Source organism: Balaenoptera physalus, assembly GCF_965194825.1.
Source record: "Balaenoptera physalus genome assembly, chromosome: 1".
Classification (NCBI taxonomy): domain Eukaryota; kingdom Metazoa; phylum Chordata; class Mammalia; order Artiodactyla; family Balaenopteridae; genus Balaenoptera; species Balaenoptera physalus.
In genome coordinates, this window is record NC_138882.1 from 5,880,831 (window position 1) to 5,900,099 (window position 19,269).

The 19,269-nt window shown below is 40.7% G+C and overlaps 1 protein-coding gene and 1 long non-coding RNA gene across 8 annotated transcripts in view; one reads left to right on the forward strand and one right to left on the reverse strand.

The window, feature by feature from the left end:
• Positions 1-13,376, forward strand: part of DENND1B (DENN domain containing 1B) — a gene marked incomplete at its 3' end in the record, with an annotated part of 254,700 nt that extends 241,324 nt beyond the window's left edge. For all 7 annotated transcript variants that reach the window (XM_082425576.1, XM_082425578.1, XM_082425579.1 and 4 more), the window contains 3 exons: positions 3,937-4,016; positions 4,984-5,200; positions 7,054-13,376. In XM_082425576.1, the coding sequence (XP_082281702.1) occupies positions 3,937-4,016; positions 4,984-5,200; positions 7,054-7,572 (816 nt within the window). The remainder of the gene's footprint in view (positions 1-3,936; positions 4,017-4,983; positions 5,201-7,053) is intronic.
• On the reverse strand, positions 10,448-16,056 carry LOC309643318. Its single transcript, XR_014253684.1, has 2 exons — positions 14,916-16,056; positions 10,448-13,723 (listed from the first exon to the last, which is right to left on the reverse strand). It is a non-coding gene; the product is annotated as an uncharacterized lncRNA (long non-coding RNA).
• Positions 16,057-19,269: the final 3,213 nt, after the last annotated feature.

Genomic DNA, 19,269 nt, shown 5'->3' on the forward strand with positions numbered 1-19,269 from the left:
ACATTTTACATCTTTTTATTTTGTGTATGTCTTAACTACTCATTATAGTTACAACAGTTGATCTTACTACTTTTGTCTTTTAACCTTCATACTTGCTTTGTAAGTGGTTGATACACTATGTTTACTATATGTTTATGAGATTTTTTTCATATATTTCCTTATTTCTACTTTTGGCCTTTTCTGCCTAAAGAAGTCCCTTTAACATTTTTTGTATAGTTAGTTTACTGGTGATGAGTTTCTTTAGCTTCTGTTAGTCTGGGAAACTTTATTGCTACTTTAATTATGAATGATAACCTTACCAGGTAGAGTATTCTTGGTTTTTAAGGGTTTTTTTGATTTTTTGTTTTTTCTATCAGCACTTTGAATATATCATACCAGTTCCTTCTGGCCTGTAAATTTTCTGCTGTGAAATCAGCTTACAGTCTTATGGAGATTTCTATGTAACTAGTTTTTTTCCTCTTTTGCTGCCTTTAAGATTCTCCCTTTAACTTTTATCATTTTAATTACACTGTGTCTTGGTTTGGGTCTCTTTGGGCTCATCCTGTTTGGGACTCTGTTTCCTGGACTTGGATGTCTGTTTCCTTCACCTGGTTAGGAAAGTTTTCAGCCATTATTTCTTCAAATAAGTTTTCTGTCCCTTTCTCTGCCTCTTCTCCTTCTGGGACTCCTATAATGTGAATATTAGTGTGCTTGATTTGTCCCTAGGATCCCTTAAACTATCTTTTTTTAAAATTCATGTTTCTTTTTTGCTGTACCTTTTGGGTGATTTCCACTACCCTATCTTCCAGATCACTGATCCATCCATTCTTCTGCTTCATCTAATCTGCTGTTGATTCCATCTAGTGTATTTTTTATTTCATTTATTGTATTATTCCGCTCTGCTTGGTTCTTTTTTATATTTTGTAATTCTTTATTGAAGTTCTCACTGTGTTTATTTTCTCATGAGTTCATTGGGCATACTTATGACCATTAGTTTGAACTCTTTATCAGATTACTTATTTCCATTTCGTTTAGTTCTTTTTCTGAGTTTTTGTCTTATTCTTTTGGAACACATTCCTCTGTCTCCTCACTTTGCCTCACTCTCTGTATAGTTTCTGTGTGTTGGGTAGATGGGCTATGTCTCTCCATCTTGAAGGAGTGGCTTATATAGAAGGTTTCCCATGGGCCCCAGAAGAGCAGTCCCTCCTGGTCACCAGAGTCAGATGCTCCAGGGGTGTCCCCTTCTGTGGCCTGTATGTGTCCTCCTGCCATGATGGCACCGAGGTTGCCCACTGGCTGGAACGCCCACCCAGTCACAACTGCTCTGGGTCCACTGGTGGGCAAGGTGGTTCCAGGCCCAGCTGGTTGTAACTGCTGCAGGCACCCTGGCCCTTGGTGTGGCTGGCTGCAGGGCTCAGCCGCTCAGTTGCAGGTGTGCTGGTGGGTAGGGCTGGCCTCTCCGGGCGGGAGCCTCTTTAAGGGATGCTGGACCCTGGTGAGTCTACCTGCCAGGTGTGGCAGGACAGTAGCCACTTTGGAGGGGCAGTGGCCAGGATGGGCAGGTTGGGTGGGGCTGGAGAACGCCGGGTCAGGGCTACGGTGCTCACGAGACAGATGGAGAATGTCAGAAATGGCAGCTGCCAGTGCCGGGCCAGCTAGGTAGAGAGAGAATAATAATTTTAAAAATGGTGTCCACCAGCACTTTGGTCCCTGAAGAAAGTTCTAACAGATCTCTGTCCCTTGGCACTTGCCCTGAAGTTAGTCAGTGACTCTCCTTCACATATGACCAGGTGCTTTTCCAACCGCTGCCTCTGCACCAGGACTCAGAGCTTGCGAGTCTGTGCACAAGCCCTTCAAGAGCAGAGTCTCTGTTTCCCAGAGTCCTGTGGCTCTCCCAGATGTAAGCCACACTGGGTGTCAAAGTCAGATGTGCAGGTCCCCCGGGCTGGGGTGCCCCCATATGGGGCCCTGACCCCTCGCTCCTTAGGGAGGGCCTCTAATATTTGTGATACTGCCTCCTGCTTACAGGTCGCCACGTGGAGGGTGTGGGTCCTGACTCGATGGTCTCTGTCCCTCTGGCCTGTCTTGGTGCGTTTGTCTTTATAGCCTTCGTCGTAGAGGAGCTGCTCTGCCGGTCCTCACGTCGTCCTCAGATGCGTCACTCTGTGTAGTTGTAGTTTTGGCGTGTTCACGGGGTGAGGCATGTTCATGGGGTGAGGTGTGTTGTTCATGGGGTGAGGCAAATGCAGGATCTTCCTACTCTGCCATCTTGGTCCACTTTGTTGGGAACACATAACAAAAACTGTAAAAGGTTTTTATTTTCTTGTGGAATGAACACTTAACATGATTCAAACATGCAAAAGTAAAGAGAAGCTTATATGAATTCCCAGGTACCTTTCATACATCTTCAACAATTATCAGCTTACGGCCAATCTTATTTCTGTGCCAGCCCTACCCATGATCCCTCCCCACCTCTGGATTAATTTGAAGTAAATACCCAATAGCATATCATTTAACCCTGCAGATATTTCGAGATAAATCTGTAAAAGATAACTACTTAAAACACATAAGCACAGTGTAGTTCAAAAATGGGACCGATTGAACCTCAAGAAAAGTAATAACCGTTATGGGGTGAGCATATCAAATATGTACAAATGATAATTTTTGAAGACCCCTCCTGGCTCACCTTTATAGACTGTTAGATTAGCTCATTACTCTAAAAATTGTTAAATAAAAGGAAGGAATTATCCTATTTTTCTGGTACACATTGTATTTCAGGATAGCCAAATAGTTAATAAGACAGTTCTTTATAAAATGCCAACAAATAAATATAAAGGAAATGCTTTTGAAAAGCATAATTTTGAAGTGCCTACTGAAATAATGGATTTAGCCAGCGGTTACTATAGGATGCTAAAACCATCAGATGAAAGGCTGATAAAGTTTGTAGTAGATGCACTGGCCAACCACACCTGAAGCCATTAATCAGTCTTAGTACCACCCGAAGTGAGACATCTGATCACTAGGTGCCTCCGGATGTGATGCACTGAGAAACACACATCAACACCTGTGGGAATTCTTGCCAAAAACAGAAAACCCAGAACCTGAAGCTAACCAAGCTCCAGATGTAATTGCCAGTTTATAGGAAATGAGGGTAAAATAACACGTTAAAGGACACAGATGGCATGGAGGGGGGGAAGGTGGAAGGGATCGTCCTCTGAGACGAGGGACATGTCAGCCAAATCCAGTGCTACCCTGTTGAGATTCTGGTCCAGATAAACTCACTAAAACATTTTGGGGGCAATAAAGGAATATGAGATATTAGAGAATAATTAATTTGTTATGTAATGATCATGATATTTGGTTGTGTTAAAAAAAATCTTTCTCTGTTAAAGCTACATAGTGAAGTATTTACAGGTGAAATGATGCATTGTCTAGGGTTTGTGACCTTGAGACCCAGCACCAGCCTCACCTAAGAGCATGTTAGAATCAGAACCTGTACCAAACTCCAAGAGATGTACATGCACTTTAACGATTGAGAAGCATTGCTTCAAAGTACTTGGTGTGAGGGAGAGTGTGGGTAAGGGATAAAAGAAACAAGATTGCAAGTATTGATTATTATTGAAACTGGGGGCTAAGTGCTTGGTGAAGTGATTGACTGTGAGTCAGGGATTCCTAAATCGGGGACCGACAGACTGGGAGAGTGGGCAGAGTGTTTACCTACTCAGCCCACTGATTTGTTTTTTGTTGACTGGTTTGAGATGTAAGCGTTGAGATAAATGTTGTCTGATATCCTCCCCTTCTTCCTGCCCAGCTAGTCAAGTTACTGGCTAGTATTCCAAAACCCTGAATGCATATTTCTTTAAAAAGTATTCCTTGTCAGGTCAAATTGTCGGTTAAAATTTATGGAAGAGACATACTTTAACGACTTAATGCCAGTGTGTCGATCTCTCTCTGTAGTCACGCCTAAGAAGGCCTCTTCAGAGCCTGGATGGTGCTCTGTGCGCTGACGATGACGAGGACGCAGAAAGAGCCAGCAAGTAAGTCTAAGTCGCGGGGTCTCCTGTGCTGTTACGCGATGTGGCTCAGCGGCAGAAGCTTTAGGTTACAAGAGCGATTTCAGAGAACGTGCACTCCCAGAGATCAGGTTTTACTCCCTTGCGGTATATTCTTCAGCAGGAGGAACCAGCGCTAACTGGAGTCTCACGGGGGATGAATCTTGAGATGGGAAAGCAAGATAGACCTGAAATAACTTGTTCTTGGGAAGCAGTAAGGTCTGCAGCGATACCTGGGATAGTGTTAAAGGGGAAACAGAAGCCCACTCACTAAGTTAGACTGCTACCCTCCTCCTGAAGAGGGCCAGGTAGATATCACGAACAGTGAAAGTAGTCAATCGAAACAAACCAGACAGGCGAGGGGCGGGACCTAACTCCATGGTGGTATCAGAAGAGGAGAATTTAACGCAAAATGTTAAAAATTAATTTTAACATAAAATAAGGGAAATAATAATAGTATATGTTGAACTTTTAAAACAATTTTAAGATATTTTGGGATGACAGAATCAACATTCTTTTTTCTGCATTAAGTATATCTTTGTTTATATAAAACAAGTGAATAAACAAAAGGAAAACCATATAAAAATACTGAAAGTGAACTTGGAGTACAGCCAACTTCCCAGGTATTCTGGGAATCTGATATTTCTAAGGCTAATGTCCCAAATTCCCCAGAATTAGACTGTGAAAAGCCCTGCTTGTGCTTCCAGATTGATAAGGAACCGTAAACGTTTGTTTGCTCTCAGTGCACGTACTCAAGATTTCCAGTATCTGAATTGGTGTGTACATCACTATAAAGAATTTGGCCATGAACCAATTATCCACTTCGCTGTTCTACAGAAATGTTACATTGGTTTTAAAACTCCTGCCTTAGTTGACGGTCATTGGTGAGAGGTTGCTTGTATGTGGCATTCGTGGTCACGTAATCACCAGCACGTATTTTCTTTTTCTTCAGGTTGTCCTCTGAAGACGGAGAAGAAGTGTCTGCTTATTTCTACGAAAGTGACGACTCTCTTGAAACCAGAGCAAAGGCCCCTTCCTCGGGTGAGATGGACTTGCTGGGCGAGATCCTGGACACGCTGAGCACGCACAGCACGGACCAGGGGAAGCTGGCGGCAGCCAGGAGCCTGGACTTCTTTAGGTCGATGGACGACATTGATTACAAGCCCACGGTGAGTCGATTTTCCAACTGATAAAATTCTCGCACTCACTGTGATGGCTGTCGTCATCACCTTAGTTGGTAGGAGCGTTGGACCGCAGATAAGTGTCAAAACTCCAAAAATGGGCTTCCCTGGTGGCACAGTCGTTGAGAATCTGCCTGCCAATGTGGGGGACACGGGTTTGAGCCCTGGTCTGGGAGGATCCCACATGCCGCAGAGCAACTGGGCCCGTAAGCCACAATTACTGAGCCTGCGCTCCGCAACGAGAGGCCGCGATGGTGAGAGGCCCACGCACCGCAATGAAGAGTGGCCCCCGCTCACCGCAACCGGAGAAAGCCCTTGCACAGAAACGAAGACCCAACACAGCCAAAAATAAAAAAAAAAAACTCCAAAAATACTGTTAACAGTTAATCATTAAGAATTATTTCTAGTAACAAAATTCCAGCATTTTCCCTTTTATTTATGCAATTCTGGTGGTTATTGTCATTAATTGAAATTATTTTGTCAAGCAGTGGTATCTTCCTACAACCTAATTTTATAGTTGTCTGTCTTTTCTGGGGAACTTTTAAATGTGAAATGTTCCCACTTTTTTTCTGTATTTTCTGGATGTTCAAAAAAATTTTAATAAATGTATTAATTCAAGTAATGTTTCATTGTATTGCTTTAGAAATAATACTTTAAACAGATTGAACTGGCTGCTTTAAGAACACGAGAGAGAGAAGTATAAGTAATTTCCACTCTGTTCTGATGGTAATAAATTCCAGAACTTGGCATTGATTATATAATATAGTTTGTCTGCTTGTTTTTTGTGTTATTTCGAAGGATTGTTTTGCAAATCCTTTTTATTTTTCAGTTTTGTAGTATAATGACAAATAAAAGTTGTATACAGGTGTACAACTTGATGTTTTGAAATGCTGACCACAGTCGAGCTAATTAACATATCCCTTATCTCAGTTACCTTTTCTTTCCTTTTCTTTGCAGTGAGAGCACTTGAGATCTACCTTCTTAGCAAAGAACTATGGTCACCGTGCTGTACATTAGGTCCCAGCACTTTTCCCACCTGCACGACTGAAACCTGCCCCTCCAGCGTCTCCCCATTTCCCCACCCTCCATCCCCCTCTGGTGACCCCCATTCTACTCTCGACATCTGAGTTTGACTATTTTAGGTTCCACATATAAGTGACATCACGCGGTATTTGTGTTTCTCTGTCTGGCTTATTTCACTTAGCATAATGCCCTCCAAGTTCATCCATGTTGTCACAAATGGCAAGATTTCCTCGTTTTTAAAAGCTGAGTAACATTGCATGGTGTATACGTACCACATTTTCTTTACCTGTTCATCCATCAGTGACATCTAGGTTGTTTCCATAGCTTCACTATTGTAAATAATGCTGCCATGAACATGTGGGTACAGCTGTATTGTCAAGATACTGATTTTATCTTCTTTGGATACATACCCGGAAGTGGGTGTATTATATATTGCTGGATTGTATGGTAGTTCTGGTTTTAGTTTTTTGAGGACCCTCCACACTGATTTCCACAGTGGCTGCACCAGTTTACACTCCCACCCGCAGTGTGCGAGGGCTCCTTTTTCTCCATACCCTCGCCGACACTTATGGTCTGGTTTGAGTTTTATAGGTGATCGATAGTTGCGAGGGCCTGGGCACCCGTATCCATCTCACTTCATTCCTGTTGAGGGCGCCCTGGGAGGTGTTCAGAGCTAACTGTTGATGCTTCATTTCCTCTGGGAGGGACTTTGAGTTCCCAGCCTTGAAAGATACTGATTTCAAAATGGAAAACAGTATTGCCGAAGTGATGCTATAATTTTCTTCCATTTTTTCTAAATATGCTGTTTCTTCTCTCAGAATAAATCCAACACGCCCAGCGAGAACAACCTGGCCCTGCTTTGCAGTGGTTCCAGTGAGCAGGCCGAGTGGCACCTGGGGCAGGACGACAGTGCCCTCCATGGCAAGGAGCTCCCGCCCTCGCCCAGGAAGCGGGTGTCCTCCAGCGCTGGGACGGACTCTCTGTCCATCCTGAAGGAGGAGAACGGTGAGCGACACCTCGGCGTTGGTGCCGTGAGCCGGCCCGCGGAGCTGGGAGCGCCAGCCCCTCCTCCAGGACTGGGTTTGCAGCTGGCTTCGCCCGGAGCCTCCCAGACAGAGAAGAAAGAAACACTAAGCCAGACTCCAGATGATCCGCCGGTACCCAGCCTTGGGCGCCGTCCGTCTTTTGTTCCTTGGGAGAAAGAAGGGAAAGGAGCCAAAGAGACTTCAGAAGGTTCTGGACTGCTTCAAGAAGTGGTATCGTTATGTCACATGACATCTGCCTTCCAACAAGACTTAAACATTTCAGAAGGAAAAGCAAGTGGAAACCAAGCTTAAATCAACAAATTAAGAGTCCGTCGCTTGCATTCAAGCTTCTTCGGAGACATTTTAGGAGTCCATGTACCCTATCATAAACAAGGATTGGTAGAAAAGACAACTCTTACTACCGTCTAAACATTATTTTTCATTTGGGACATTTCTCCCACTCGTCTGTCTCGTGGTATATAGATTTATCCATTGATTTTTAAATGTAAAGCTAATTCTACTGTGCTCTTAAATCAGGTACTAGTTTGTATGTATGTTGAAAGTATATATTGAACATATGATTTCCCAGTATTTGGTGCTTAACGCCACTTATTTTATTTAAACTAAGTATGCATCTAACCCTTGCACTAACCAGTAGCTACTGTACTAACCTGGTTGAGCATGAACTGGCCAAGATACCAAAACCTATCAGAACTAGCCTGAAACTGTTGACCAACTAACTGCCTTAATCTTAAGCCTATATTAAGCATACTTACATAATTTATGGAATTACAGGTAAATTTTGAAAGATAAGTTATAAGTGTTCTGCAGAGCAATAATGCCTTTTTCTATTCATTGAATCAAGGACAAAATTCATTTTTTCTAAGTTAAAAAGCTCTCTTGTGGACACTGCAGCCATGTTTTCCAAAAAGTATAAAGGTACACATTTACCTTACATGTCACTCAGTGAAATATATGAAGTGCTGAATTACAATGTGAAATTAATGACTTCTGTTTACAAATGACACTTTAAGTTTTTTCACAGTCTTTCTGTATGACTTTGCTAAGTAGGAGTCACCCCTAGAAAGCCAAATGCAACAAACTGTCCTGATAAAAAAAGTGTTCCTATCTGTTTTTCTCTTAACTAATAATTCTCTACCAGAATGCTTCATATCATCTCAAATGGATTTCTTCTTAAAATAATTGACTTTATATTTTGGAAGTTTCAAATTTATAGAAACCGTGTGGAGAAAGTACAGTGTCCCCATGTCTCCCTACTCAGTTTCCGCTGTTTTTAATATCCTATGATGTCCGTGCGGTACGTCTTCACAATTCATGAACCATGCTCTATGCACATTTCCTTAGTTTTTCCCTACCATCCTTCTTCTGTCCCAGAATCCCACCCGGGGACCACATCACACTTGGCTGTCACAGCTCTTTAGGCTCCTCTTGGCTGTGACCCTCTCTCAGACTTCCCTGGTTTTTGACGACCTTGACAGTTCTGAAGAGGACTGGGCAGATATAGATAGATATGCTGTAGGATGCCCCTCTGCTGAAACTTGTCTGGTGTTTTTCTCATGATTGACTGATTGCAATGGGACCGTGGGTTTTGGGGAGGGGGTTACGGAAGAAAAGTGCCGTCTTCATCATTACATCCTATCAAGGGTGCGTGCCGTCCACATGATCTGTGAATGTTGATGTTGGCCTTGGTCACCAGGCCGAGGTAGCGTTTGTGGGGTTCCTCCCCTGTAAAGCCGCTCCTTCCCCTCCCGCTCCTACTGCCGTCCTCAGGAGGAAGTCACCGTGTGCAGCCCACACTGAGGCTTGGGGCTCCTGCTTCCTCTCCATGAGGGCACGGTATCCACATAAATTACTTGGAATTCTTCTACATGGGACATCGTCTCTTCTCTCTCCAATTCACTGTCACGCTTTGAAGTTCACCTGAGAAGGAATCGTGCGTTGACTGCTTGATGATTGGCTGGACTGACAGGAATAATCAGGAAAAAAAACCCAGTGATGCGATGGTTCCTTTGTTGTTAGTATGTTCAATATATCCACTCTATACATCCCCACTCAGGATTTTTTTTTTACATTATCATTTTAGGAAAGGTGTGAGAGAACCCATTCAAGAGCCCTCATCAAGACTGTGCTCTAAAATATTTACTGAAATCATAATTTAATTTTCAGTTAAAATCCTGGAAGGGGGTTTGTTAAAAACATTGCTTAAAATATTCATTCAGGTCAGTCTTTGAATAATTTAAAGAAAATGACCAAGTTTTGCTTTTCTAAAGTACATTCCAAAATCTCAATGGCTATATTTTGGGAGGACAATTATTCATTCATGTTTATGAAGGAAGACAGACCTTGTTTTACGTATAAGGATGGACTCTGTATGTATTAAGGAAAAGGGTGTTTAATCCTTTTTTAAATTTAATCCTTTTTTTTTTTTTAAACACAAAAGATTCAAGGTTCCTATCAAATTTTGCTTTTATATACTCATTATAAAATTCCATTTTATTTAATTGAAATATGTAAAAAAGTCCATTTATCAGAAGAGCTATTTTAAGTAAGGAAAAACTGTCACTCTGGTCGTTAATCTGCTTGGCAAATATTCTTCATAATTTTTGAAAAGAATGTAAAGCAGCCGTTTCATGTGAATACTGGAATGAGGTATTTTTCCTTCAGAATTCACTGTTTGGAGAATGGGATCGTTGTGAGTGAAGCATAGGCACAATTTGGGTTTTAATCCATTTGCTTGATAAATCTCACGGCCTCAGAAACGTGAGTTCTCTTCTGTCTTTTGGTCACCTCACCAGATGTCCGACTGCACCGCTGTGTGTGGTGAGGGTTATTATTCATCCACTGACAAGTCACATTTGTGTCAAGACATTTTAAACTGAATTTGTGCCTTATTTTAACATACAAAATCAGCTCTTATATTTCATGTTAAAAACAAAAGCAAAAACCCTGCATGTTATTCTTGGAAAACATCCAAAAGACTAGTAGCAAGTATTCATATTTCAAACCGTGAACATTTTAAGTATTCAAAGTCTGCTCTGAAACTAGACTTCCAGTATTATGGTGGCTGTAGGGAGAATGAAGTGACATTGAGGTGAGTTCTGAAATAAAAGTATTTTCTTTTTCCTACTATCTTCATATTTTCTATTATAACTAAACCAAATATGTGTAAACTCTCCTGCTGTTTGCTTTTTTTTTTTTTTTTTTTTTTTAAGCCCCAAGGAGCAACACCTGTTCTACAACAGAATTGTAGAAACAAATCAGACCTTTGGCTCTGAGGCCCAGTCTTTATGTGACCTCTGGACAAAGTCACAATTCTCCCCAAATCCCACTCTCGTTTTTATCCTTTTGCCCTTGGGTATTGCATCCATGGTATTTCAGGGGGATAGAAGAGTCGTGTGTGAATTTAGGAGCTCTTGTTTTGTTAAGTGAGACTGTGTTAAGTGGTATATTTTGATGGCTACCTACTTTAGCATATTTTAGAAAGGCACCAAAATATAGCATGATGACTTTTCTGATTAAAAATTAGAAACTCATTTAGGAAATATTTACCAGCTGTTTGTACTGGTCATACACAAGGTGCAGTAACTGTGGACGTAGGGAAATAAGAGAATTGGCCTGGTCCCTGCTGTGCAGGAACTAATTAAAAGGAATTGTAAATCCCTGTTAATAATAATAACGATAATGTATTTTGCTTAGAAGTTATTCAGCCAAGATTCTATCACCAAAAAAAAGGCCTTTTAAAGCTGCTTAATATAAAACATGCTCTAAGTACAGAACCATTGTACCATTTTCTAATTTGAGTAACTTTCTCTACTGTTATACGAAGTACAGTAATGCTGCTATCTAGGATACCTACTTTTAAAGGACAGATTCAGAGGCTCTTAGAAACTAAGTGTTCTTGTTTACCTGACTGTCCGTCACCACTCTGCTCTCCTATCACCAGGCAGCGAGGCTCTGATGAAACCATGCCCCTTCGCACTACTTAGGGCCACGTCACTCCAATCAGGATTAACTGAGCATGCAGATGCATGTTGATGGGATCTCGTGTTACTGTCTTTACCTTGATGATAGCATTCTCTAGAAACAGCCTCCCGTCACACACACAAATACACTTTTAAACTAAAACTGTCTGTGACAGTGCTGTTGGGAGGAGTTTGTGCTCATGTCCTAATAAACAGGACCCAGGAATGCTAATGAATTCGTCGTTTCTGAAAAAAGGTGAAGAAGTAGACTGCTGATAAAGAGGACAAAACTGTGACTATTCTCATAATTAGTAGATCTTCCTTCTTTTCTAGAAAACCTGAATTTTCAGGAAAAGATTATTTTCATGAATAAATTTTCTAATCTGAATTCCATTTTGTTTAGCATACAAGATCCTGATTCTGGGTAGATATTTGTATATCAGAATATAAATTGAAGAATGTAAAATGAACACCCAAACCTAATTCCCCCAGACCACTTCTTAATATATGAAATGCTTTTTACAAACTGTTTCAGTATTGATGTCTTTCCTCTGTCGAGCCCAGGAATCTGTTAGTGTCTGTTTCTTAAATCTTGTTTAAGAGGCAGAGTTGTTTTGAGCAAATCAGTTAACATTTTGATTTGGTCAAGGTAGGGAATTATGTGTATTTAGAAAGAAGCATGTTTTATTTTGAAAATAATAGGATTTTGTGCAATATTTTTTCTTGCATAATTTAGTTCATATAAATACACACATCTGCTTTTCTAGCAGATGCCTTAAGGTCATGTTGTTCAGTATTTGTGTAAAACTGTATGTAGCAACGTTCCATGTGATTTTAGAGAAAAAATATTCTTTATACCGTTGGCAGGAGAAATGTTTTTATTTAAAATAATTATGAATATTGCATTAATATATCGTAACTGCCTCAGCAACAATAAATATGCAATAAGAAAATTATGAACCTTAGATTACTATTGACAATACTGTTACTTTAAAAGAAATGTGTATAGTGCAAAATGCTGATTCTTCAAATAGTTCTGTACCACATAAATCTAGATGGCATTTCTATGGTGATGACAAAACATATGTCGGCTGTAATATCCTTTGTGATGACTCTTTGGTAAGATTTATAAAGGGCATTGCCAATACTTTTTGTGTAAATTAAGTTAATTTTTGTATAATGTACAGTTTGTTTAACCTTAGAGCTTCTATAGATTTCTACTTTTATTATACTTGAATGAGGCAGAAGCACTGTGGAAAATCTGTAGCTCTGGATGTGACATGCAAACATACCAAAAAAATAAAACAAGGTACTGAACAGCAAACTTAACCAGATGCTTTCTATCCAGAAAGCTATGTTTTTTCAAACCATATTTAAGTGAAGTAATTTAAAATACACAATCTTTTATCTTAGAAGATTGCCAAGTCACAAATGATTACCTCTTTGATATGATAAACCTCTGAGTCTCTTCGTCTCTGTGTTATTTCATGTTTCGGAAGAGAGCCTTGTTGAGGTACATTGACAAATCTGCCCTTTGGTTGATTACATGACTTTTAGGACAGGACAAAATTAGACTCTGTGCATCCTAAATGCACCACGTGTGTTGAGTCACCATCCTTCACATAGTCTAGTTTCCATGTGGTTATTTTGAGAACCATTTAATAATCATATACCAAAAATGAGATTTCTTGAATCTGTCATGATTCAGTACTTAGAGCAATGCCTAAAACAGCAAACAAGTATGAACTGCCTAAAACCTACAGTTTAAAATGCATAAAGCTTTTTTTACACAAAAGGTACATGAGAGGTTAAAAACTTTACTTTTCCAAAGCTTATTTCTCTTTCTTTAAATGAATAACTATTTGGAAGGACTGAAAAACTCGAGCTTTTTGCTAGCCATGGTGACTGGGATCTGTACACACCTTCCCAGCGTCAAGATGTGCGTCACTGTTCTTGCATCCTTGAGGCTACAGGATAAGTCATCTCTAAAGTTGACTACTATTGGGAGGACTTTGTAAAAGTATTGTTTGGGGAATTTTTAAAAATATATGCAAAAGTAAATATTGGATGAATGACACATTACCATAAAGTGCCCAACGATGCAGATTTAAAATAAAGTTGGTCATAATCAAACTGCCTGGTGGTGAGTCTTTTTAATGATTGGCTAGTGCTCCCGGGGAACTGTCGCAAGGACCCTGCATCTCCATCTCGGAGCCTCGTGACTGCTGCGGTGTAAACTGAGCCCTAAACCTTTCTGGCGGGTTTGCTGGGGAGGCATCCATTCTTTTGTGTCTGGTCAGCTAATTTCATTGGGCTCTGAAACCACAGAAGAGGTAATCAGTGTCACTAAGGACAGCACAGCAGGTCTAGCCAAGCCAAACGACTGTTTACTGACCTTCACGTAAGAGTCGAGGACGGACAGGAAGTGCTCCCAAGCCTGGGAAGATGTGCTTCTCATCCAGGGGCTCTGAAGGTCCAACCTAGAGCAAAAGTCAAACTGGAAATAAGCACAAAGTTTCCCTTGGGTGCAGAATTTCTGTGAATAATATGCTGAATTTTTCTTGTTTCCATAGCGGGAGCAAAGGTCTGACCCTGAGAAAGGAGAGAGTATCCTTGGAAGCCTAAGATGTAGCTGTGATTGATTTTGATTTTAAACACTTTGCCTGCCACTGTCATAGGGGTTAGTCTCAGTACCTCTTAGTGTCTGTGTCTGAGAAAGATGGTCATATCTTAATTTTATAGATGCAAATACAAAAACCCAGTTGGATTTTCCTTATATATAAATGAAAGAGAATACTCTTTTTGGAGTATTATTTTGTAGTGAGTCTGAGAATCTTCTTGCCTGGAAGCAGCAATGAATTATAGGACACACAAAAATTTATACATTTATGGAAAATATAGTATTAATAGCCTAAAAATTAAATAGTGTACTGTGGAAGTTTCTAGGTGAATTAAAACCTTCCCCAAGTTCTGTCATTGGTATGGTCCTGTTACCTAATTTCCCTGAAGCTTTATTTCTCTCTATTTAAAATAGAAGTGTCTGTTCTTAGGATGAATTCGTAATATTGAGACACTTTGTGTACATTGCAGCTGCCATATACAGTCTGCCTTCTGTATCTCTGTGTCCACAACCACAAATCCAACCAGCCCAGATCGGAAATACTTTTTAAAAATAATTCCAGAAAGTTCCAAAAAGCAAAACCTAAATTTGTCCCCCACTGGCAACTATTTACATAGCATTTACATTGTATTTTACAACTATTTACATAGCATTCACATTGTATTTTACAATTATTTACATAGCACTTAACACTGTATTAGGTATTACAAGACATCTAGAGATTAAAGTACATGGGAGGATATGCATGGGTTATATGGAAATACTATGTCATTTTATATGAGGGACTTGAGCATCCTTGGATTTTGGTATGTGGCAGGGGGGTTGGAAGGGGTTGCCCTGGAACCAATCTCCCATGGATACCAAAGGATGACTATAATTTGAGGGGTAGAAAATATGCCTAAGTACCCGATTTCATTTGAACTGATGGATGTTTGGAGTATAAAACCATAAAATATAAAATAAAACTATAAAAATCTTAGATTTTGTCTAATCCAGTGGCTCTCAAACTTAGCTTTTCATTAGAATCAGCTCTACAGTTGAAAAGAACAAACCTGGACCACGCTCCTACGGTTTCTGGAGAAGATGCTGTAATTAGTCCTTTGTAGACATGAAGAAACTGATGAACAAAGGAGCTGAGTGAGCCCTTAGCGTCTCAGAGCAACAGGTGGCTTGGCTGGGACGGGAGCATGACGGTGGCTTCAGCCCCATGCTGTGGGGCAGGAATGCGGGACAGAAATTAAATGGCACGCCTAACACACAGTCTCTCCTGTAAGTATTGGACAAGGCTTTTTGACAAAATGCACTAGGCAAGTTTTAAATTTTGAGTACAGAATTTCCTGATAGCTTTTTGGGAGATGGTATTAATTAATTGCCTTCTCCCCCCACTCCCCAGCTCAGTTAATTCAGTCTCCACTAACCCTTGTTGTGTGTACACGTGTTCTCTGCGGTACCTTTCCCTCTTCTTTTCCCTTCCTTCCTCTTAGTTTTATTGGCATGAGTGAGAGCAGATAGGGCAGCCTCGCCTTGATTATGCATGATAACGCAAGGAATACCTGGTGACATAGCAACATGGAGGAAAAGGAAAGGCATAACATGAATTTTTTTATTGTGGCGCCCCTGTTATTGACATACAAAGTTTTTGAGAGCACCTAAATGTCCTTCTCAAAATCTCCACAGATGTTTATCTACTACTTTAAATTTTTTTCTCATGGTCAAGAACCAGCATTCAAGATAAACTTCTTACTCTTCAGTTTTGTATTTTAAAATCAAACCCACTTTAAAAATGGAGACCATTCATATTTATGGTGTTTTGTAGTAACACCATTTAAACATTAAAGCAATGTATTTAAAATTTACAAATTACTTTTTACAACTGTAGTTTCTAATTTGAGGACTCAACTTGGAATATCAAAATACACTGATGGTATTCATTTAGTATTTTATCTAGTTTCCCCCGAAATATAAACTTTAAAAATAATTTTACTTAAGAGCTGAGCTTTCAGAGATTCGATAAATGTCCAAATTGGATACAACCCATTAGGCAAAAATTCCAATTTGTGAAATAGGTGTTAGCAGGAAGTGCTCTGTTTTGTATTACAGGCTTCCTGCATAAGGGACAAGCTTAATGACAAACTGTTAGAAAACCATTTGAATTTCTAAGCAAATGATGATAGATGCTTGAAACTTGTCTTTTTTTTTTTTTTTTGAGTATTTGTTTATTTATTTATTTATGGCTGTGTTGGGTCTTCGCTTCTCTGCGAGGGCTTTCTCTAGTTGTGGCGAGCGGGGGCCACTCTTCATCGCGGTGCGTGGGCCTCTCACTATCGCGGCCTCTCTTGTTGCGGAGCACAGGCTCCAGACACGCAGGCTCAGTAGTTGTGGCTCACGGGCCTAGCTGCTCCGCGGCATGTGGGATCTTCCCAGACCAGGGCTCGAACCCGTGTCCCCTGCATTGGCAGGCAGATTCTCAACCACTGCGCCACCAGGGAAGCCCCAAAGCTTGTCTTTTAAAAAAAAACCCTTCTACTAGAGCAATTTAAACAATTATTTCTCATCAATAATATTTATATTTAACACATGGTGACCATACACATACAGCAGCAAAAGAACATACTGCAGGCTTCCCTGGGCATTTTGATTTCAAGGTTCTGAAAGGAGTTTCAAGTTGCTTTGCTTACACTCTTTTAGTATAAGCTGTAGGTAAGTTTGTTGAAAATTACAATACTGCTATAGATTTATGTAAACATTATTTTCCTTTCAAGGTACGTATTTCACATTTTTTTCAAATCAACTTTAAAATTTATATCCAACAAAATTCATTCATTTTAAGAGTATAATTTAATGCATTTTAACAAATGTACAAAGTCATCTACCCACTACCATGCTAAGACTTAGAACATTCTATCACCCAAAGACTTGCTTTGTGCTCTTTTGCCATTATCCCCTCCTCTTGATCCTGGCTCCTGGCCATCAATAGATAGTTTTGCCTTTTCAAGAATTTCACACAAATGGAATCATACAATATTGCCTTTTATGGCTGGCTTCTTTCACTTAGCATAGAGCTACTGAGATGTCTCCATGGTGTTGCAGGTACCAACGGTTTGTTCACTCTTATTGCTGAGTATATTCCATTGTGTGGATAGGAAACAATGTATTCATCTGATCTCCTGTCCAAGCACATTTGATTGTTTCAATTTTAGGGTCTTTATGAATGACACTGCTCTGTACATGTGAATCAGTACAAGTTACTGTGATGACACTTGTTTTCATTTCCTTGAATTAATAACTAGGGGTGGAATTTCTGGTTCACACGATAAGTTTGTAACCATCAGAATGTGGGAGTTTCAGTTGCTCCAATAATGTGGAGCTTCATTGGAGAAGAGTATATTCAAATCTTTGACCCATATTTGTATTGAGTTGTTTCTCTGATTACTGACTTGGGAAAAGTTTTTAAAATATATGCTGGCTTTATTCCCATGCTGTGGGCAACTGAATGCTCTCAGGGCTCCAGGTGCCACCAGGGAGGAGAGGGTGTGACTGCCTGCTTCTCCTCAGCTACACAAAAGGAATCTCTGCTTGTTCTCTCCAGTCTGTGGATAGTGCTGACTCGATGTTGAGATAAAATTCTTCAACCAGCGCTCCTAGTTGATGTTCTCAGTGTAGTTTGAATTAGCACTCTTGAGACATGAAGGAGACAAGATGGCGGAGTAGAAGGACTGGAGCTCACCTCCTCTCACGAAAACACCAAAATCACAACTAACTGTTGAACAACCATCAACAAAAAAGACTGGAACCTACCCAAAAGGATACTTTACATCCAAAGACAAAGAAGAAACCACAATGAGAAGACAGGAGAGGTGCTTTCGCAATATAATCGAATCCCATACCTGCTGTGTGTGTGACCCATAAACTGGAAAATAATTATATTGCAGAGGTTCTCACACAGGAGTGAGCGTTCTGAACCCCATGTAAGGTTCCCCAACCTGAGGGTCTGGCATCAGGAGGAGAAACCCCAGAGCATTTGGCTTTGAAGGCCAGCAGGGCTTGAGTTTAGGAGCTTCACAGGACTGGGGGAAAGAGAGCCTCCACTCTTGGTGGGTGCACACAAGATTTCACACGCACTGGGACCCAGCACAAAACACTGACTCCATAGGAACCTGGGCTAGACCTACATGCAGGTCTTGGAGGGTCTCCTGGGGAAGTGGGGGTCAGCTGTGGCTCACAGTGGGGGCAGGGACATTAGTGGTGGAGGCCCCAGGAAATGCTGATCAGCATGAGCTCTCCCAGAGGGTGCCATTTTGGCACTGAGAACTGGCCCCACCCAACAGCTTGCAGGCTCCAGTGCTGGGACGCCTCAGGCCAAACAACCAATAGGGTGGGAACACAGTGCCACCATCAGCTGACAGGCTGCCTAAAGTTGTACTGAGCTCGCAGCTACCTCTAAACACATCCCTTGACAAGGCCCTGCCCACCAGAGGGACCACACGCAGCTCTACCCACCAGTGGGCAATCACCAGTCCCTCCCACCAGGAAGCCTGCACAAGCCCCTGGACCAACTTCACCCACCAGGGGGCAGACACCAGATGCAAGAGGAACTAGGATCCGGCAGCCTGTGGAAATGAGACCACAAACACAGGAAGATAAACAAAATGAGGTGGCAGAGAAATATGTTCCAGACAAAGGAACAAGATAAAACCCTAGAAGAACAACTAAATGAAGTGGAGACAGGCAATCTACCTGAAAAAGAATTCAGAGTAATGATAGTAAAGATGATCCAAGATCTCAGAAACAGAATGGAGGCACAGACTGAGAAGATACAAATAATCTTTAACAAAGACCTATAAGATTTAAAGAACAAGCAGATGAACAATACAATAACAGAAATGAAAAAATACACTAGAAGCAAACAATAGTAGAAAAAATGAGGCAGAAGAATGAATAAGTGAGCTGGAAGAAAACATGGTGGACATCACTGCCATGGAAGAGAATAAAGAAAAAAGACTGAAAAGAAATGAGGACAGTCTCAAGACCTCTGTGACAACATTAAATGCACAAACATTTGCATTATAGGGGTCCCAGAAGGAGAAGAGAAAGGAACCGAGAAAATATTTGAAGAGATAATAGACAAAAACTTCCCTAACGTGGGAAAGGAAACACTCAGGTCCAGGAAGCTCAGAGAGTCCCATCAAGGATAAATCCAAGGAGGGACACACTGAGACACATATTAATCAACTTGACAAAAATTAAAGACAAAGAGAAAATATTAAAAGCAAAAAGGGAAAAGCAACAAATAACATGCAAGGGAATTCCCATATGGCTATCAGAGGATTTTTCAGCAGAAACTCTGCAGGCCAGAAGGGAGTGGCATTATATATTTAAATTGATGAAAGGGAAAACCTACAACCA